Below are 21022 nucleotides of genomic sequence, written 5' to 3'. Positions count from 1 at the left end.
CACTTGCTCAGTCTGCCAGAAGATGCGATCAAACACAATCACCAGCTTGTTGATGGCTCCCATACCAACAACACGGATTGCATGTCGCTTCCATTCAGGCAAAGGGGGATCAAACTCCACCAAGCCGACCTTACTGCCAGCCGCTGCTGCTGCTGCTGCTGCATCTGTTGTTGTTGTTGCTGCTGCATCTATTGTTGTTTCTGCTGCTACTAGTGCTGCATCTATTGTTGTTTCTGCTGCTACTAGTGCTGCATCTATTGTTGCTGTTGCTGCTGCTCCTACTGCTGCATCTATTGTTGCTGTTGCTGCATCTATTGCTGCATCTATTGTTGTTGCTGCTGCATCTGTTGTTGTTTCTGCTGCATCTGTTGTTGTTTCTGCTGCATCTCTTGTTGTTGTTGCTGGTGCTGCATCTGTTGTTGTTGCTGCTACTACTGCATCTGTTGCTGCTGCTGCTGCATCTGTTGTTGTTTCTGCTGCTCCTACTGCTGCGTCTACTGTAGTTGCTACTGCTGCTACTGCTGCATCTGTTGTTGCTGCTGCATATGGTGCTGCTGTATCCATTGTTGCTGCTACTGCTGCAGCTGTTTCCGTTTCTACCCCTTCTGCTTCCACAGCCTGAGACGCGCATAGTAGCAACCTCGCTTCTCTCAAATCGCTTACAAGCACCCCGCTGGTAGTGGGGGTGGGGGTAGTAGGAGTAGTCGTATTGCTGCTGCTGTTGCTGCTGTTGCTGCTAATGCCCGCAATTGTATTGCTGTTGCTGTTGCTGTTGCTGCCTGCAATCGTACTGTTGCTGTTGCTGTTGTTGCCTGCAATCGTACTGTTGCTGTTACTGTTGCTGCTGATGCTGCCTGCAATCGTGCTGCTGTTGCTGTTGCTGCTGCTGCTGCTGCTGTTGCTGTTGCTCCCCGCAATTGTGCTGTTGCTGCTGTTGCTGTTGCTGCCTGCAATCGTACTGTTGCTGTTGCTGCTGCTGCTGTTGCTGCCTGCAATCGTACTGCTGCTGTTGTTGCTGCTGCTGCTGTTATTCCTACTAAAGGACAAATGCCACGCACGCGCCTTTGCTCCCTCTACCGCGGCATGCGCTGTGCTGCATGCTGCAGCAACTGCTGCACGAACGCCAGCATCTACAGCGGAAGCTGCAGCCGCTGCCGCCCCCGGAGATACCTTTAAAGCAGCATATTCTGTGGGGTTGCCTGCTGCTGCAGCACGAGTGACATCTAACAGCTGCTGCATGCGCCTTGTTGCTGCTTCTGCGAGGGCAGCAGCTCGCGACTCAATAGACGCCGCAGCTGCAGCTATGGCATCCGACTCTCCCGCTGCGACGGCAGCCTCTGCAGCTGCAGCAGCGGCTGCTTCTGCCACGGCAGATGCTCTTGCCGCTGCAGCTGGAGAGACGCCTTGAGCTGCGACTGCAGCAGCCGCTGCTGCAGCGGCTGTCGAGTCTGCGTGCTGCAAAGCCCACGTGGAAAAGCGTCCTTGCGATCCTCCCACCTGCATCGCAGCTGCTGCTGCTGCTGCTGCCTTGTCTGCGGCAGCAGCGGCTGCAGCAGCAGCGGCTGCTTGCTGCTGCTGCTGCCCCGCCACACTCGACGACGCCTCTCCTGTGGAAATGAGATTGCAAATGTGATCTGGAAGCGCCAAAGGGATAGGCAGCTCGTGGAAGCTGTCCAGACACCCCAAATACTCCCCTGCAGCTGCAGCAGCTGCAGGGGAGTACGCCGCTCCCGACTCCGCAGCACGCACTGTCGCGATAGCAGCCGCTGCAGCATTTGTTGCAACTGCTGCGCCACTTGCTGCAGCAGCCGTATTTAGCCCTGTGCCATGAATCAGCATTTTGCCGCTGCAACTCCCCGCTGCAGCCGCTGCCGCAGCCTCCGCTGCGGCAGCTTCCAGTCCGCATGCAGCCACGTGATGCATAGTCGCCTCCGCCATACCCAGCATGCGCGCGGCAGCAGCCGTTGTCGCTGCAGCAGCGGCAGCAGCAGCAGGGAGACACTGCCCATCAGCAGCTGCTCCGCTGCCTTCTACCGAGACTGCGCCGCATGCCTCCCCACTTGTTGCAGTCTCAGTGCAGCTGTTGCTGCCGTCGGTGCTGTAGGCGTCGAGAGACGCTTTCAGCACACCTGCACAGCGCATACACATGCATGCAGCCAGGCTATACAGCCCCCCTGCATCATCTACGCAAGCCGCTAGCTAGCTAGCTAGCTCACCGCACACAGCCAGACAGTGCACAAAGAGCCACTTCTCTAGGAAGGAGGGCGCAAAACATTGATGTGGTGTCAGAGGCTACTCGCCCCTAAACACAAAAAAAACCTTTTGAATCGCGCTAAGCCGAACAAACCAACCAGCTGCTCCGATATCAGCAGTGGCATGCACCAAACCCTTATGCCCAAACCTCTCCACTCCCTCTTCCCACCCACCCCCCGCCCCCCACCCCAAAAAACACCCCGAGCACAAGCCTTCTAGTCATGCATCAAATTTCAGACACGAGCCTTTTCATCCTCTCTCTCTCCCTCCATCCATCCGCCTCCCCTTCCCTCCCCCTCAGTTCCGCATTGCTGCGCAACCCGCCACCCCGCTCAAACACGGATCAGGAAACACAACGCTACCGGTTGTTACCAACACCCTGCAACAACAACCCCACTGACAACCCCAACAATACCACCAACCCCACCTACACCACCAACAACACCAAAAACACCAACAACCCCACCAAAAACACCAACAACCCCACCAACACCAAAAACACCAACACCAAAAACTACTACAAGACCATCACAGCCAGCTGACCTAGAGGCAGCGTAATAAGACAATAGTCGAACGGCGCAGTTTCCTGCCCAGCCAAAAGCTGCAGAGTAACTCCTTCCTCTGTCACTGCTACCCGTCGAACAGGCGTATTCAAATGAATCTTTGGATGCCGGAGCAGCAGCCGCACAGCCGCTGCTGCGCTTCCTGCTGCAGCTGCCGCAGGGCCGGGGGGAGGGGGCGCTGCTGCCCCTGCTGCCGCCACAACAGAGGGTGGCGCAGCTAGACACTCAACGATTGACTTATATCCTCTAAAAATCATCACATGACGGCCGGATAAACCCGTCACATCATCCTGCACGCAGAGGGGAAGCCAAAAGCACGGAATCAGACAAAACACCTTCGTCAAAAAGCTATGCATAAAGACTAAAAACATGAAGATCCCACAAAAAACGGTGTCTGTACACCCACTCGGCCACAGTCCAAAAAGCGTCATCATGAGTCACATACAGATACACAATACAGATACACAATACAGATACACAATGCAAATACAGGTACACAATACACATACACAATGCACATACAGAATACAAATACACATACACAATACATATGCACAATACACGATACACATACGCAATAGAGATACACAATACAAGTACAGATACACGATACAGACACACAATACAAATACAGATACACAATACACATACAGATATACACACATACACACCCCGCCCTGCTACGTCCTCCACTGAGACAGTACAAGAAGCAGAGGCAACTGCAACTATGTGATGGTCTACCTGATCCCATGTGGCAAGACAGATGCCGTGAGCGTCCGCGCCTGTGGAATATTCAGTGTTGGAAATATGCCATTCTAACAAGCGTCGTCGAGCATCCCGTAAGGCCTTCCAGTCTCTCCCCGCCGCTGCAGAGGCACCAGCAGCGGCATCGCAGCAGCCTCACCCGTTACGCTTCTTCTCTTCTCGCTTTCTAGGGATTGAGCCCTCTCTACGCTGGTGAGCATGACGGCAGCAAGCAAGCGAATCAGGCAGCCGCTGGAAAGAGGGAGCAGCAGCCGCAATTTGAAGCAAAGCCCACAATGCGCTGTTCCTCAGACTGACCCCTGTCTTCCGCCTCCATTCGATTAAGAGCGATGTCATTCTTCTCCGAGAGGTACTGGCCTATAGACACCTTGAGCGCCTCTCGGCACGCATGCATACACACCTGCTGCTGCGGCTGCTGCTGTCGCTGCTGCTGCTGCTGTTGCTTCGAAGCCGCGCGAAAGCGCTTCTGTGATATTTGCTGCTTCTGAAGAGGCAACGTCGAAAGAATAGATCGCTTTGTGGCCCTTCCCGTGAGCGTCAGCCCGCTTCCCTGCCTGCGCTGAGCAACACTCTGCTGCTGCAGCCGCCGCTGCTGCTGCTGCAGCCGCTGCAGCACGCGGTTCTGGTGCAGCACGCGCTGCTGCTGTTTGTTGTACATCTCTGCACACTTGAGATGAACGCACAGTTTGTTGCATGCCCCCCAAAGAAAGGCATCGACATCCTGTTGCTGCTGCGCTCGGGTGGCTTCGCACCAGCTGTCAAGTTCAGGGTCCATTAAGGAACCGTCCAGGCTGTACAGCGGCACAGGGATATCCATCTGCAGCAGCAACGATTACAACAACGAAACAAAGCACGTGCAGGGATGCCAGGGAGAAGAAGAAAAGCGCTTTTTTTTAAAAAACACTACAGAACTGCCTAGCTGGTTCTTTTCTTCCCTTCTCTTTCTTTCCCCCTTTTTCCCCCTCTGCGTTATTTCTGCCCCCCTGTTTGCAATGCTGCATCTGCGCTTTCGGCAGCCGTACATCGCGATCATCATCTCCGTAAACCAGCAGCCCGTAATCCCTGCAAATTCGGTATAGCGGATTGCCCTCAATGCCATGAATCCATGATGCTCCCTGCAGTGCATACATACTGCGCATGCGCAGGACGCATGCTCTACCGGCCGGCGATGCAAAAAAGTTAATATATTTATATAAATATACATAGATGTAGATATAAATTTATGTATATATATTTATGTAGTACAGCACATTGACAGAACGAAGCAGTAGTTACTGAGAAGCGCATGCTGCAGCTACAGCTACAGCTGCGCGTGCGATCTACGGGCTTTCTTTTTCCCTCCCTTCCCCGTTCGACTGAAGACTACCAGCGGCTCGAAGGAGGCAGCCAGACGCTAAAATCGTTCCACCGTCTGTCTGCCCGGAAATGTTTTTTCCCTGGCTAGTAGCTGCCCTTCTTCCCTTCGCTTTGCCTTAGGTCCTTACAAGATCGATGCCGTCGATGCCACCAACTTGCACGCTGCAACAGCGCCCACCAATTCTTCCCCGAGCTTCAAAGACTTCGACTTGGACTCCAAAGGAAGACAAGAGCCGTGCGGCGCTGCACAAGTCATAACACCCCTCCCTCCGTGTCGCATCGACACTGCATCGTGAACCTGCTGCACACACGTGAATGCTCTGCCTAGGAAATCCCCTCCAGCGGAGGCTAACCAGCACGCGACGCCTGAGTTTTGAAGACCTGTGGCTGCAAAAAAAATATTCTCTGCAAGTGCAACTACTGTTACACCTCTTCAAGCCAACACCCCTAATTCTACCTCTGATTCTATCTCTCATTCTACCTCTCATTCTACCTCTCATTCTACCTCTCATTCTACATACCTCATCCCCGAGAGGCCTGCACCAATAATAGCCACCCGCGTATTTTGCAAGTCTCGTCGTTGCTTCTTGCAAAGCTGCTGCAAGGAGTAAGATCGCCCAACAGACAAGCGGGGATTGCAGGCATGCACTGCTGCTGCTGCTTCATCTGCTGGAATGGCTGCTGTTGTCGAGGCTTCGTCTTGTGAAGTCTCTCCCGACAGAACCATCGCTACCGCTGCTGCTGCTCGTGTTGCGGGCGCTGTCTCTGCTGCTGGTAATTCTGCTGATGGAATTGCAGAGGGTAATTCTGCTGACAGAGTTGAAGAGGGTAATTCTGCTGATGGAGTTGAAGAGGGCAATTCTGCTGACAGAGTTGCAGAGGGTGATTCTGCTGACAGAGTTGCAGAGGGTGATTCTGCTGCGGATCGTGACGCAGCTCCTGTTTCTGCGGCTGCTGGTTGTACTGGTGATGATGCTGCTACGGCTGCTGCTGCTGTTTTTACTGCTGATTCTACTGCAACTGCTGCTGGCGCTGGCTCTACTGCTGTTTTTTCTTCTGCTACACAAGTCGTTCTGAGTGCATGCCTTGACACCTCCTGCTTGATAGTTCCTTCGGCTGCAGTTGTAGGCTCTGCTTTTGCTGCATTGACAGCCTCTGCGTCTGTAGCAGGAACCTGAGGAATAGTGTCTGTCCGTGCAAATGCCTCCGTTGGAAGCCTCTGGTGTGTCTGCAGGTGCTCTAGCACCTGCTGCTGCTGCTGCTTGCACTGTGAAGCAGCAGCAGGAGAACGCCCAAGCAGTGGCAGCGGCTCCCGCTGCTGCAAACGGTGGTGCTGCATATCCTTCTCATTGGCAACAAGAGCAGGAGCAACAGCAGCAGCAGCAACAGGAGCAACAGCAGGAGCAGCAGGAGAAACAGCAGCCTCAGGCGCAGCGGGAGCTTCCCTCCCCCCCCCACCAGCAGAAACTGCTGCGAAAAATGCTTCTGTCGCTACAGCCTGGCCTCCTTCCCTTGCGACGCTCGCCTCAGAAAAGCCAGCCTGCCCTCCTGCTGCATGCACATCCAACTCTTCTAAATCCTCCTCGACTGCTGTCAATTCATCGCTGCTGATGGTGGAGAGGGAATCCGCAAGACTTAAGACATGCGGCTCCTCCCCACTAGGCCCGACGAACTCTCCATCGCCTCTCTCTGCTGCTGCATGAAGCGAAACTGCGGCTGCTGCTTCTGCTCCGACGCCTAATGCTGCACGCTGCTGCTCTGTGTGCTGCTCCCCTGTGCTTTCTTCATACTCCGAGTACGGTATCTCACCAGCTTCTGGAGAACCTTCGCGACTGCGTAGAGGCGGCCGCTGCTCTAGCTGCTGCTGCTGCTGCTGCTCTAGCTGCTGCTGCTCTAGCTGCAACTGCTGCTGCTGCTCTAGCTGCTGTAACTGCTGCCGCTGAGGTTTCCACTGAAAGAAATTCGACTCCTCATTACGCCTTCGCTGCGCCTGTTGTTCTCGGCCGTGCCAGTGAAGGCTGCCCTCCTGCGCAGATGGTAACACCCCATGCCACGCCAGCTGCGGATGTTGTTGTTGCTGTTGTTGTTGTAATTGCAGATTAGGGTGTAGTAGTTGTTGCTGTTGTTGCTGTTGCTGTTGCTGATGCTGTTGCTGTTGCTGTAAGCGCAGATTAGGGTGTAGTAGTTGTTGCTGTTGTTGCTGCTGTTGCTGATGCTGTTGCTGTAAGCGCAGATTAGGGTGTAGTAGTTGTTGCTGATGCTGTTGCTGTAAGCGCAGATTAGGGTGTAGTAGTTGTTGCTGTTGATGCTGTTGCTGATGCTGTTGCTGTGCTTGCAGATTAGGGTGTAGTAGTTGTTGCTGATGCTGTTGCTGATGCTGTTGCTGCGATTGCAGACGTTTACTAGGAAAAGCCTGGGGGCGGTTCTTTTGCAGGAAGTTCAGCCCCCTTAAGTGTTGCTGGGGAGGCAGTTGTTGAGTCTCCGTGGGTTGTTGCATCTCCGACCAAGGTGATGTAAGGCCCTCTACGAGCTGCTGTGGCATCTGCTGCGGCTGGTAAGGCTGCTGCCACGCATGCTGTTGTGGGGAGGATGCCCATCTTTGTGGAGGTTCCTGGAGAGCGGCGTTTTGCGCCAGCTGCTGTTGTTGCTGTTGCCGATGCTGCTGGTTCTGCTGGTGCACACGTCGGAGCTGCTGCTGCTGCTGGTAAGGCTGCTGCTGCTGCTGCTGCTGGTTCTGCTGCTGCAGCCGCCTCAGGTCAAGAGGAGATACTCGCCAATCAACTGGAGAGTATAGGGGGGGGGGAGGTGTGTGGGGGGCATATGCGAATCCAGGGGGAGGCAGGGGGGAGAGGGGGGGCCCCACACCGATGGGGGTCTGAGGGGGGGGCCCCCTAAAGAAGGGCCTCCTGGTGGCATCTGCGGGCAAGTGAGCACCCGAAAAGGAGCCTCTGGGAAGGGATGGGGGGGACGTCCTACCTCCAGAGGGTGTGGAGTGACGCATTGCCTAGTCCACTGCCACGACAGGAGCGCTAAGCAGCAGACAGGCAGACAGGCAGACAGGAGGAAAAGCAGGAGCAATGAGCGAGAAGTCGTACAAAGAGAATGGTGCTGCTGCTGCGGCCGCTGTTATTCGAGAGTACAGCTGCTGCTGCCGTTGCTGCGGATGTGATCGCTGCTGCTGTAAATGCTGCTGCTGCTGTAAATGCTGCTGCTGCTGTCGGAAGCGCAGCAGGAAGGGTGGCGCATGCATGCAGCGCTCCGTGCGGCGTTCATGGCGGTGCCACCACTCTAAGCCTGAAACTGGGCCCTGTCCGCTTGTTATGGGTGCTGTCTGTACACTGCTGTCGCAGGACGGACCGCGACTTTCGTCTTCTTACCTTTGGTGAGATACGGATCTCCGCGGCGCGCTAAAGCCTCCAAAATAGAGAATTTCGTTGCCAAAAGTGGAAACAAACGGGAGATTCCGCGGCATCTGGTGCTGTTGCAGAGGCAGGAGCGCACATCCTGCCGCTGCCACAGCGTCTGTACAGCTGGAAGCGGAGGACGCAGTCGCGGCTTTCTCGAGCGCAGGCTCCTACAGGATTTCAGCTTCGCATGCAAAAACGAAAGAAGTCACACGAATTAAGAAGGCGGGCGGAGGAGTCATCGTGCAAGCATGGCCGAGGTGGCACAGACACTGGGAGAGGCCCCCGCAGCACCCGGGGGGCCCCAAGTTGTTCTGAGGGCCCCTGGTGGGGCCCCCCACCCCCCCATTTTATTCGAGACTTTGGAGATCCATCCCAAAATTCGCAGGATGCGTGGGAAAAGGTCATTCTCACCGCCATTAAAATGGCCAATGCCCCTCCTGCGCGCAATCCAGGATTAGGAAGTTTCCTGCGCAGCACGCAGGCATCACACATACACACACACATGTAGAAACACACATATATACCTACAGATCTGCATGGAGAAACACACATATCACAGTACATATCTAGCTGCCCTTCGCAGGCTCTTTGCTCAGTGCGTAGAACCCAGGATCTCTGCAGCCTTCAGGTAGCAGAGGCCCTTCTGTGACAGAGATACGCCACAAGCTGCGTTTCGCGATAGGAGGCGCTATGCCGAAGGGAAAGGAAGAAAGCCTCCTTCTTTCTGAACACAATACCAGCATGGGGTGGAACCTTCCCATGGGCTGCGACAGCCACCACCTCTTGAGCCCCCATAAACGCTACGCGCGAGGAACTACACATCCCGCCCCTCTTTTTGAACCTGCAAAGCCTCCTGCTCAAATTGAGGCTCCCGCAGCCGATCGAAAAGGGTTTCCCTTCGATGCATCCTGCACCTTCCTTTCATAACTCGAGCTCGGCAAAAAGGTGCGACTTCCCTCGCGCGCATCCCCCACTGCTCGCTAAATGCATATCCATTTCTTGACACAATAAAGCCAAGCACGCAAGGCACGGAGATTCTTCCCCTTCGCAGAGGCCCATGTAGCAGCGCGTGGAACTACATTGTTTTTTATGCATCAAGCGCGCGCGCTGTGTTCGAGTGCACTTCGAGTTTTCAAAGCTCAACTCAAAAGAGTCAGATTTCAAGACGCCACGAAGGCATGCAGCAAGGCGCATGCGCGCCAGCCCCCAGCCAGCCAGCCCGCCTGGAACCAACTATCCTTATTTTCGCTCTCTGTTCCGCGAAGCGGGAGTCCTCCTGTTAGGGGCTGTGGAAAGAAAGAAGCGGCAGAATATTCCTTCAGAGAGAGGCACCTCCCAGATGTATCCCCCACTTCTTCGGCTACTGGCTCATTGGTGCTGAGAGGGTCTTCTTAGGAAGAAACGCACTCGAGGCTTTCCCTTAGCCTCCCATGCCTCCCACCCCCCGCCAAAGTATTCGTGCATAAGTGCCGTTGGTGTCTCGTCTCTGCACATGATCCTTGCACCTACAGCTTTCAAGGGCTCCCCTAGTCCCCCTAGCTGTAGATTGACAGCAGGGTGTGTGTGTGTGCGTAGCAGCGGCAGAAACAACAGCAAACGAAAAGACAGGAGGAGCAGTCGTGACTAGCTGATGGGAGCTACGGCCAGAAATCGATCCAAGTCCGCTGGCTTGAGTCTCCCCGCCTGCCCTTTCCCCCCCCTCCCCCCCGCCTGTGTCAAGCAGGCCGTTTCGCAGCAACGCTCTGACGAAATCGCCATTCCAAAATCTTTGATTTTTGCAGACGCAACACGCGCGCAAGCCCGCACACGTACACCACACATACACACACAGCTACATATACACATGCTGCCAACAATCCACTTGAATGCGCCTCTACGGGGATGGGCATGTATAGCGCCTCCTCCTTTCGAAAGCTGAGCAACTCAAACCGCGCCAGGAGTGCTATCTCACTCCCAAGCCATCTCACACGCCTTAACCCTCGAAGCTCGAGTCGAATTGCGTGGAAAAAGCGCGAACTGCGATGCAAGTCAAGAGGGTGTCTCCCCAATAATCGCATGCGCATCTGGGAGGGCTGGGGAGCTGCAGGCCTGGGCACTATCTGCTGGCTTGCAGACGCAGAGAAGCGGTAGGCGAAAAGACATGCAGGCAGACACACGGTGCATGCAGACATGTGCAGAACCACTGACAAAGGCACATAAAGGCGCTGCAAATGCCGCATAATAGAACGGCCTTTGTGTCCTATGCATGCACCTACATCTTTTCTAATCCCTGTAAGGACCGCAACGGTATTGTAGGCACAAATGAACAGGCAGCATACATATATATATATATATATACATATATACATATACATATATATTTATAATGTATTTGCCTGTATATACATATATATATGCACATGTATACATATGTATAAATATGTGCATGTATGTGTCTATATATGTATATGTACACATATGTACAGGTAAGATCGCACATGTACATATGCACGGATACATGGGAGGGAGTTCGCTGGCGTTACGATAGCGGCAGCAGCATTCCATGAATATTTCTGGGTGTCTTTCCATGAAAAATGGAAACCAGACGTCGCAGCTCCTCGAGGCACAGCGAGGCGACGAATGCCGGCCAAGGCTGTGAAAGGGCACGTCCACCCTGAGGCAGCAGCAGCAACGCAATGAAAGTCAAAAGGCTGCAGCAAGATCAGAGAGAGAGGAAGAGCTTTGAGCTGGGGGAGGGCCCTTTTTGCAGCGATCAGCAGGAAACTTGGTGGCAGCAGAGAAAAGGAAACATATTTGCAGCAAATTGAAGGAAGCGGCAAGCACTGCCCGTTATGCAGAGGCTCGCCGTATAGTCCTACACACGCACCTACATAGAGGGAGAGAGAGACAGAGAGAAAGAGACAGAGAGAGACAGAGAGAGAGAAAGAGACAGAGAAAGATAGAGACAGATAGACAGAGAGACAGATAGACAGATAGACACATAGACAGCAGTCCCAGCAGCAGCGATTGCCACGTCTGCAGCAGCAGCCGCAGCAGCAGCGACACTACATACGAGCTGAGCATCCCTCTGCAACAGATCCGCGTAGAAATTCAAAAAGGATACACGGTATTGCGACTTGGCGAAGCGCTGGAGTGCAGCGTCGCCTTGTTGAGGCTGCCGCTGCTGAAGTTGCAGAGGCTGAGAGGCGCTGTCGCATCTCGACGTAGGCCATGCAGAATCGGAAACACCTTCAGATGCTGCTGCTGCTGCTGCTGCTGCTGCTGCTGCTGCTGCTGCGCATGCCGCTGCAGAGAGGCAATCTCTGTCTGACGCAGAGAGAGGCGCTTCTTCAGAAGCGGCACTTGAGGAGGGTGTAGAACCTTCTTCTGCATCTTGCTGTCCATCCCCTTGCTTTTCGTTTGCTGCTTCTTGCCGATTCGGCTCGGAGGCAGCAGCAGCATCCTGAGACTTCTCTTGATCCTTTTCCTGCTGCTTTTCTTGCGGCTGCTTTTCTTGCGGCTGCTTTTCTTGCGGCTGCTTTTCTTGCGGCTGCTTTTCTTGCGGCTGCTTTTCTTGCGGCTGCTTTTCTTGCGGCTGCTCTTGCTGCCTGGTGAACACGAGGACGCCGTCGTGAGTGGCGTATAGACACTGCAAAATCACGGTTTCTCCAGCGCCTTCCCCTCCTACGCCAACACACGCATGCACACGCATTTGCAAATATTCACGCAGAACGAACTACTGCGCTGCACAGCACCCAAAAAGGCGCACCAGCAGCAGCAGCAACAGCAGGATGATGACGCTAGATGCATGCATCCTTGCATCCCTGCATCCCTGCATCTACACGATGCCTCACCGCTCTTGTACGCAACATCCCATCCGAGAATGTGATACACGGCTTCGCGCATGGCGCTGCACAGAGAAGAATAAGGCAAGCGAGGAGGCTTTTCTGCAGCTGTCGCTTAGGGTGCTATAAGTGCTGGTGAAGGACTGTTGGAGGAGGGGGAAGGGCAAGGGGAATAATACACGCTGGCACCTCTTTCCACAAGAGCAATAAATACACCCCTTTAAAGCCGCACAGCAGACACTTCAACCTACGATATTTGCTGCATGCAGTGCTGTTGCAGCAGTCCCATTTTTTGCTTCATCCTCGCAGCCTAAGGACGAAGCCGCAGAAACGCCTGCCGCAGAAAAATACTGTTTCTTCGCTGCTGCCCCCTTTGCATGCAGTTAAAAGACGACTTGGGAGCTCCTACGACCCTCTAGCAGCAGCCAAGCAGGCGTGCCATCGACGCTGTAGCTGCTACAGCTGCAAAGATTACCTCTGTCTCGAGGGTTCGAACTCTATCGGCGTGCTGAGTTGCATCGCCAGAACCTCCACGCAGCAAGCCTTCGAGAGTTGAGACTCTCTCGAGAGCTCTTTGCTGCAGCCAGCACCAACAAAAGTAATCGCAAGCCTTAAAAAGCGCTTTCTCTCTTTGCAGCAATAGCAGCAGCAACAACAAAAGCACTAACACCATGGAAAGTAATCGCAAGCCTTAAAAATCGCTTTCTCTTTGCAGCAATAGCAGCAGCAACAACAAAAGCACTAACACCATCGAAAGTAATCGCAAGCCTTAAATATCGCTTTCTCTCTTTGCAGCAGCAACAACAACAGCAACAACAGCAACAACAGCAACACCAGCAACAAAAGCAAGAGCGTCATTGCCAACGCCCTCTTGCACACACGGATCTGTGCAAACAAGCGTAAGACTGCCCTCCTCAAGACATACCAGCTGTGTCTGAAGACTGCGTTCCCGACCCAGGCAGATCGAAACATCTGCCAGTTCGTTGAGTAGCTTTTCTGCACAGGCACACGGCAGCAGCGCAGTCAAGAGCAGCCGTCCAGAGCGTTGCAAATTCGAGCTCGTGTAGGATAGCGCAGCCTTTTCCTCCTGCCGATATACTGCTGAGCTGCAAACAAAGAGCTCCCGCTTTTCTAGAAGCTCAAGAACTGCAGCAGTCGCCCATACCCTGACGCCTCTCAAGTTCGGCAGTCTCGGTTGCTTTTCGCTGCAGCTCGCCTCTGAGACGCGCATTCTCCTGAAAAAAAAAGCAGCCGCAGGAGCAGCAGCAGCAAATCTCACTGGCTAGCAACCCGCAAAGACGCTTCTAGAAGAAGCCTGTGTGGCTTGCTTGCGTCGTGCCTCTGGAAGGTCTGCCAAAAACTACGGAGGGTGAAACTGGTGTGCTCTCTCTCTCTGTTTCAGAAAAGAACCCTCCTAAAGCTCCTGCTAAAGCTGCTTCTTTAACGGCACTGCTAGTGGCAACAGCTGCCCTTCTGGAAGCAGAGAGCGCTGAGCAGGAGAGACAGAGCAGGAGGAGCAGAAAAAACACGCACTTTGGTCAGTTGATCTCCCTCCATCGCGGCACTTGCCTGCTGCCGCTCGACTTGTCGCAGCCGCTGCAGCTCTGCGTCTTGCCGCTGCAGCTGCAGCATGCATCGTTTAGCACAAACCGCATGCATCGATTTAGCACAAGCCGCATGCATCGATTTAGCACAAACCGCATGCATCGATTCAGCACAAACCGCATGCATCAATTTAGCACAAGCCGCATGCATCGATTTAGCACAAGCCGCATGCATCGATTTAGCATAAACCGCATGCATCGATTTAGCACAAACCGCATGCATCGATTTAGCATAAACGCTTCTGAAGGAGACAGCATGCGACGAGGTAAGCGAGCAACCAGCTTGGGCAAGGAAAAAGAAAGAGACGACGGAGGGTGGAAATACGGGAGTCGCACAGTAGCAGAGGCTTGCTTACAAGCTTCTGATGCCCCTGCAGCAGCTGCTGCATGCGTTCCACTTCCTCCTGGCTTGCTTCCAGAGAAGCTTGCAGCTGCTTGCAGTTGCCACTGCACCCCTCCCCTGGGGTTGCTGCCGCTGCTGGCTGCAGCAGCAGCCGCTCAATTTGCTCGCTCGTTGCATGCAAAGCTCCCGCCAGCTTCACCTAAAACACCCAATCAGCACAGGCAGCAAAAGCCACACTTCTGCGCAAACTTATGAGAGCGAGCAGAGATGACATGCCACCAGCAGCAGCAGCAGAAACGGCAGCAACAACAACAACAGCCCTCCACACGCGATGCGATGCTGCCACTCCCACTGCTTTGACGAAGATTCGAGTTGAAACGGTGTCGCATACATACATACATACGTACATACGTACGTACATATGTGAATACAAGCACACACATACACGCATAACATGCATCCATACATAATATACATACATACCATACACACATACATACACGCAGACATACATATATGCATACCTTGAGCAATGCATTTGTAGACTTCTCTGCAGACAGCAGACCCTCCTGCTTGCGCTGCTGGTGTTGGTGCTGCAGCTCTGCCTCAGCCAGTTGCAGCTTAAGAGCTGCGATCGAGTCTTTCTCGTGCTGAAAAAGACAGGAAACGCCACAGAAAGGTACCAGCAGTAGGAGGAGCAGCAGCAACAACACCCCCACCGCTGCCGTTCCAAATGAGCAGCAGCTCCCGTAATTACTGCTGCAGCAACTCTGCTCGCCTCACGCAGCGGCGCAAGTGCGCCCTTGCCAGAAAGAAGGCTGCTGCTCTCACTTGAAGCTCCCGCTGCAGCAGCTGCTGCTGCTGCTGCAGCTGCTGCAGCTCAGCCTCAGCCTCTCTCCGCGTGAACTGCAGCGCTTGAACAGAGTTGACGAGCAGCAGCAGCCAGCGGCGGAAGGCATCGCGTGTGGGTGTCTCCTCAACGACAAAGGCTGCGAAGCATGCAGCAGCAGCACCAAAGCCACATAATCAGCGGCAGCGCAGAGGATCGCTCAGGGGAAAAGAGACGCGCGAGTCTATTCGCAGCGAAGGCTCAGTGAGCTGACGACTGCAGGCACGTTGAGGCTTTTTTAAGGCCCCTCTTTCGGCAGCTGCCCATAAAGCAACCCCTCTCAACAGCATCTGTCTGCAGCAACAGCGCGCAGCATCCAACTCCCCGAATGCCACCGAAGAAAGACGAGAGAGGCAGTCTCCGCTGTAGCAGCAGCACATCACCAACGGCACGACCAAGCCTCACAGGCTGCAAGCTTCCTCCACTGCATCACTTCAGCGAGGAGATCCTGCCTCTGGAGTTGTGCTTCCTTGAGCTCTCGCGTGCAGTCCAAGAGCTGCTGCTCCTGCTTCTGCTGCTGCTGCTGCTGCTGCTCTTGCCGCTGCAGCTGCTCCTGCTGCTTTGCCGCCTCCACAAGCTGCTGCTGCAGCTGGTCTTTCTCTCTGCGTAGGCTCTGAGGGCGCGAAAATGCATCCGCGCATAAACATGCACACATCTGCATATTTTCTACCAAGACTTGCGCCGAACACACAGCAACTCTACTCCTGCCGCTGTCGCCATTGCTACCCACGCAGCCGAGCACGACACCAGCAGCAGCACCAAGACACGTAATCAGCAGCAACGTACAGCGTTTGCGCATTGAAGCTTATCCACGCAGTGCCTCTCCTGAAGCCCCTGCAGCAGGAACGCGCAATCAGACAGCCGCAGAAGAGACACACTCCCACGAAAAAAGACGTTTCACGCGCCGCCGCTGCTCCAAGGGAGGTAGGGGCAGATGCCAAAGTATGGCGTTTCAAGAGGCAAAAAGGAGCAAATCTTTTCCTCACGGCTGCCTTGATGCTGGAAATCGTCTGCAGCTTCTCCTGCGCAGTGTGCAGCTGCAGCTGTAGGGCTTCTCTTTCCAAACGGAAATCCTCCGCTGCCTGCATGCATGCGCAAAGCCCAAGATGCGACACTCAGCAGCAGACTACAGCAGACGGCTGCAGAAGCGCCAATTCGCCGCGCAAAAGACACGCAGCAAGGCGAACGCCGCAAGGCACCTGTGGGCTCTCTACACACACACGCACTCAACGGGAGACGCTTACTACATGGAGAGCGCGTTCGTGAGCTGCATCAGCTTCTTCCAGCTGCTGCCTCAGCAGCCCTACCATCTCCTCCTGTTGCTGAAGACGGCCAGACACCTGCTGCAGATGCTGCTGCTGCTCCCGCTGCAGCGCTTGCTGCGTCTCTGTGAGCTCCTCCTGCAACGCATGCGCTGCTGCCTCGTGCTGCTCTTGTTGCCGCTGCTGCTGCTCCCGCTGCTGCTGCAGTGCCTTCTCCAAAACATCCACTCGGTGCTGCAGCGCCTCCTTCCCAGAAGACGCCTCCTCCAGCTCACAACGTAGCTGCATGAGCCTTTTCTCCGCAGTCTGCAGCAAACAGTTGCACTTTTAGCAGCAGCAACAGTAGAAGAGCAGCAGCAGCTTCCGCAGGAGCAGCACTTGAAGAGCAGCAGCAGTTGTCACGACAGCAGGTGTAGCCCAACGTCTGAGGGGCAAGATGCAGCGAGTAGCTGTCTCTGCACACCTCGAATACACCACGTCATAATAAGCTGTTTCACTCGCATTTACCGTGTAAGCCTCTGTTGCGCTTGCCTTCGCTACCACAACTGCCGCCTCCAGCTCATACACGCGCCGTTGCAGCTTCTCTTCCTCCGCTTCCGTCTTATCTGCGCACGGTGTTGACAACACACGACTCAGCTTGCCACTCTTCACAGCAGTGTAGCACTTGCGCCACACGCAGAAAAAAAGCCGCTGCGAGGTGGCACTCACTAGACGCTACCCCTGGTGCACATGGCTGCAGCACACTACTACTGTGTTGCCTCCTCCCCTTAGGAGATTGGCTTCTTCTAAAACGCCTCTTAGCCGCATTCGCGGACCCTTTAGGTCCACACACTCCTCTGTCGCTTCTGCTGCAGTTGCAACTGCTGCAGCTGCCGCTTCAAAGAGCTTCTGTCTCTCTCCTCCTGTTGCTTCTGCGCCTCTGCGAACTCCTCGTCTGCAGCAGCAAGGCGGCATCGTATCTCCTCTATGCGCACGTCGTCGCTGGGCTTTGCCGCCTCCTCCTGAAGCAGCGGCAGCAGCAGCCGCAACAGTGGCTTCTGTGCTTCCCCAGCCAACATACAGGCAAGTCATCAGCACACTCCCCGCCTCTCCACTGCAGGAAACACGACTGCTGCTGCTGCTGCTGCCCTCAAGGGCCCCGATATACACCCAACTACACGCCTCAAACGACCAGAATATAGCCTCGCGGAGCACCAGGTGTCAGGGTATGTATTACACCTACGCTGCATCGCTCGAGAAGGGACTGCGTAGAGGCAGCCATCTGCCGAAGACGCTGGCGAGCATGCGCCAGTCGCAGAGCCGCTGCAGCGGGCCCCCCCCCCTCCCCATCCTCTTGCTCCCCCATGCCGAAATGCTGCTGGCTGCTGCTGCTGATAGTACACTGCGGATTTTCTTGGGGGTGCATGCGGTGTCTCGGCTCCGCTTCTCCTGTCAGGCTCCCCCTTCCCCCGAAGCTGCACGCTCTCCTGCACAGCTGCCCAAACCTCGTCAATTAAAGGATGCCGCAAATAAGACGCTTGCCTGTCGCAGCGTCGTCTGGTCGTACTCTGCCAGCACTACAGACGCTTGCTGCTCGGGGGCTGGGCAGCAGCCTGCGCAATGCAGCGGCAGTACATTCAATAGAAAAAAATCGTGCACGCGCTCTAGGAGTCGTGGAATAAGGGGATTTTACGCGTTTTTATTATTTAAAAAGTAAAGGAACATGGCTCCACATGGAGGCGCCCAAAAGGCTTCCCTCACTTGCATGCAGCCGCAACAACCGCAACCACTGCCATCGACCCCACAACCACCACACTGAAATGCTTGTCTTGATACCGTTTAGCCTTGTGCATTGAAAAGAAGTAGTAAACGTCGTATTCAGCTGCACGACTGTTATGAGTTCAATGTCTGCCCCTCCGTTCTGCTCATTGTGCTCGACAGCCCAGCTAGCGGCCATAATACACCTGGAGGAAAGCCCAGCACAGGCATCGAGTTTAAAGTTTAAGTTCAGTTTTTGGTGCGCTTTTTCGGAAAGCGTGGTCTCTCTGCAGAGGGTCTAGTGGACGGGGGGCCTCTGGAGGCTGCTGGTCGCGTCTTTCTCTTGTTGCAACGAGCAGATGCAGCTTCTTCCTGAACTCGTTCTAGCGCTGCTGCACGAGTTCGACGCCGTCCGGACGGCGCAGCTGTTGCTGCTAATAGTGCTTGAGCGGTGCTGTCACTGCTTCGTGTTTTCAGCGGCTGCTTCTGTTGCTGCGGCTGTGCCTGCCCCTCCTGAGGAAGTGGTCCTGTGTACAATGCCGACCTGTTTCACCATATGCACAGCACGAGATCTTCACAGTTTTGTGTTCTGGATCTGCTTACGTGTATTTCTTTCCCTTGCCTGGCTCTCGCTGGACGATACCCGTGGCCAACAGTTTTTGTAGCAGCTCGTTCGCCACCTCCGATGAGACTACGCAGAAAGAGGCAATAGTTTCTGCACTTATTTGCTTTGTTCGACGCGCCAGGCTTGTGCACTGCTCTATCAACGCGACTGCCGCCTTCATGACATCTGGCGGATGCTATATAGGCAGGAAGAATGCGGGAAGGGCGGACGATTGAGTAGAGATTGCAGCTCCAGTTTGGAGGAGAGAAACAAATTACCATTGGTGCGTCTTCTGCGCTTTTTCCTCTCGTGTGTGAAACTTCCGTGTGTGCGGCTGTAGCTGGGGCAGGCTCAACCTGAGAATTGGGGGCCTCTCGGGGGCCCCGTGTTCGTAGTTGGCGTTGGGGAACTGCCGCGCTTGGAGGCAGCTCGGGTTCTACTGCCGTTGCAAGATGCCCCTCCGGCAGCGATGAGACTTGAAACTCCTTGCCTATTGCAGTTCTTTGCTCCACTTGGGGCCTTGTTGTGGGCTGCGGCTTTTGCGGCACTGTTTGCTGGTTTTGCCGCTGAGATATTGCGCCTGTTCGTAGTCCATGAACACCCGCTGCATGCCCGTTTTTCTCTGGCGCGTGTGTGTGTGAAGTGTGTGCAGTGTGCTTCTTTGCATGGAAAGGTTCTAGGGCCTCTTTTTTTTTTTCTTCATCCACAAGTTGAAAGGGCATGCAACACATGTAGAATGAACGCAGTAGATGTTTCAGGTACCTATTAGGCCCGACGATATGAGCTGTGCATGTGCTGCTGCTATGAAGGGTTCGCAGTTTGTTCCAAGTTTTTTTGCAAGCTTCTCAACATTCATTTCGCCTAGAGAGGCATTTAATGTTTTAATAAATATATTGCTCGCATCTTCTGTTGCAGATTTTCTGGTGTATACTACCTGTGGCCAGCATGTAGGCCTTGACCTCTTCCACAATGCGTAGCACTGAGAAAATTGTAAACCGCGTGAGTGCAAACCGCAAAAAGCTGTTGGCCTTTTCCTACCTCCAGCTCGACCTCCCTCTAGAGCCGGCAAGATCTGAGGCGGGTCCGCCAGAGACTGGATAGAAAGCTCTAGAGTATGATGCTTTGTATCGATCTAGACAATTAGAAAGCAGCATGAACCACTTCGACTGCCCTCGGTTGCTGAAGATAGAGTGGAACTATACCTTGTCACTTATTGCTGTGAATGGCACTTCGCCTCCAAAAGATATATCATCAAGCTTGGGCGTGAAGCCCTTCGGAACATAGTTGGGCGGGGCCTACAGGTGTTTTAGCCTCGACACCCATGCAGTGGAAGTTACATGTATTTGGTTCCTACTCGAGCTTCGTTGAAGAAAAGCTGAAGAAGACACGTGCATTGCTGTCAGTCATGCATGAACGAATGACGGCCGTTTAGGGTAGCTCACCCGTAGTGATACGTAGGGGTTTTCCGGCAGCGGCTCCAGCTGCTGCGTAATGGCACACAGTGACTGTAGGAGCTACGAAAGGCCAAGATGACAGCACAGGAAAGCTATGAACATATCGCAACTGCGTTCGGATTTACAGCTTCCGTTTGTTTCTTGGCTTCAGCCTTTGACACGGGCTCCACCTCACGAGTGTCTTGTGGAACCCGCATCTCGCCGCCCAAGGAAATGGTTAGTTGAGGCTGGCGGCCACCATAACCGAATGTGAATTCATACGACTCAAGCAGCGCATCTGTTTTGTGCTCATGAATACCCAGCAGTAGCTGTTCGAGGCATTCCTGGAGGGGTTTTGATCCGTTTTAGTGATTTTAGGCACTCGAACTTGTGTGCCCCTTACTTTCTGCAATGCTTCGTTTACACCGTTTCGTAGAAGACTAACAATGAAGTCCGATTTCTTGTCGGCTGGTCGCAACTGGACCAGCCTCAGACCCTCAAACCAAACAGAGGAGAAAGCTGCCTCTTCAAAAATATTCCGAAGATACAAAACAGACGATACTCCCAAGGAAACTGTATTCTTCAGTATCTGCAACGACTGTTGCCGCGTGGTGATGTCCACGCAAGTTCGAACGGCCACCTGCATCGTTTCACGCACGCAATACTGTATTGTTTTCAATGTGTATTTGCAAATTCTCAGAACTCTTCCTTCAGATATGAGTCGCGTTGATATCCTGAAAGGTGTTGCTAACAGAAGGTGCGCAGACACCCTACGCCTTCCATGGCTCAGCTTTGAATTGATTTGATTTGAATCATGTGAACAATACCTATTTGGAGGTCCCTGCTTCTGAAGTATTGCTAGCTCATTGAATCATTGCTCCCATCGGAAACTGTGCATTTGCCCGTATTACAGCGGGCCTACCCATGCAACCTGTTGCTGATTCAGAAACGAGTGCCTGCACCTCCCAGTAAGAACCACTTA

General features: G+C 54.1%; 2 protein-coding genes across 2 annotated transcripts; both read right to left on the bottom strand.

The window, feature by feature from the left end:
- Nucleotides 1–1008: 1008 nt before the first annotated feature.
- Nucleotides 1009–7534, bottom strand: LOC113146855 (ice-structuring glycoprotein-like; the record flags this gene model as incomplete). The annotated part of the gene is made up of 8 exons (XM_026335481.1): nucleotides 7341–7534; nucleotides 6406–6544; nucleotides 6310–6338; nucleotides 5958–5973; nucleotides 4150–4336; nucleotides 3949–4023; nucleotides 2797–3177; nucleotides 1009–2129 (listed from the first exon to the last, which is right to left on the bottom strand). Coding segments are annotated over exons 1-8 (2142 nt in total), but the record flags the coding sequence as incomplete, so codon positions are not given.
- A 3854-nt stretch (nucleotides 7535–11388) lies between these two features.
- LOC113146833 lies at nucleotides 11389–20686 on the bottom strand. The gene is made up of 9 exons (XM_026335384.1): nucleotides 20444–20686; nucleotides 20187–20384; nucleotides 20050–20121; nucleotides 19962–20003; nucleotides 19810–19902; nucleotides 19646–19739; nucleotides 13632–13638; nucleotides 11534–11646; nucleotides 11389–11411 (listed from the first exon to the last, which is right to left on the bottom strand). Exons 1-9 carry the CDS (start codon nucleotides 20684–20686, stop codon nucleotides 11389–11391), a joined length of 885 nt encoding a protein of 294 aa, XP_026191169.1.
- Between the last annotated feature and the right edge of the window lie 336 nt (nucleotides 20687–21022).

Source organism: Cyclospora cayetanensis, unplaced genomic scaffold (genome assembly GCF_002999335.1).
Source record: "Cyclospora cayetanensis isolate NF1_C8 unplaced genomic scaffold, CcayRef3 CcayRef3_contig_1, whole genome shotgun sequence".
Classification (NCBI taxonomy): Eukaryota; Apicomplexa; class Conoidasida; order Eucoccidiorida; family Eimeriidae; genus Cyclospora; species Cyclospora cayetanensis.
The sequence above is the reverse complement of the archived record's forward strand: the minus strand, read 5'-3'. Positions and strand labels throughout refer to the sequence as shown.

Excerpts from the sequence above, each read along its gene's own strand:
- LOC113146833 (XM_026335384.1), bottom strand. The coding sequence starts at position 20,686 with ATGCAGGTGGCCGTTCGAACTTGCGTGGACATCACCACGCGGCAACAG. Across the intron at positions 20,385-20,443 it reads TAAACGAAGCATTGCAGAAA|GAATGCCTCGAACAGCTACT; the intron begins GTAAGGGGCACA and ends AAACCCCTCCAG. Across the intron at positions 20,122-20,186 it reads CCAAGAAACAAACGGAAGCT|CTCCTACAGTCACTGTGTGC; the intron begins GTAAATCCGAAC and ends GGCCTTTCGTAG.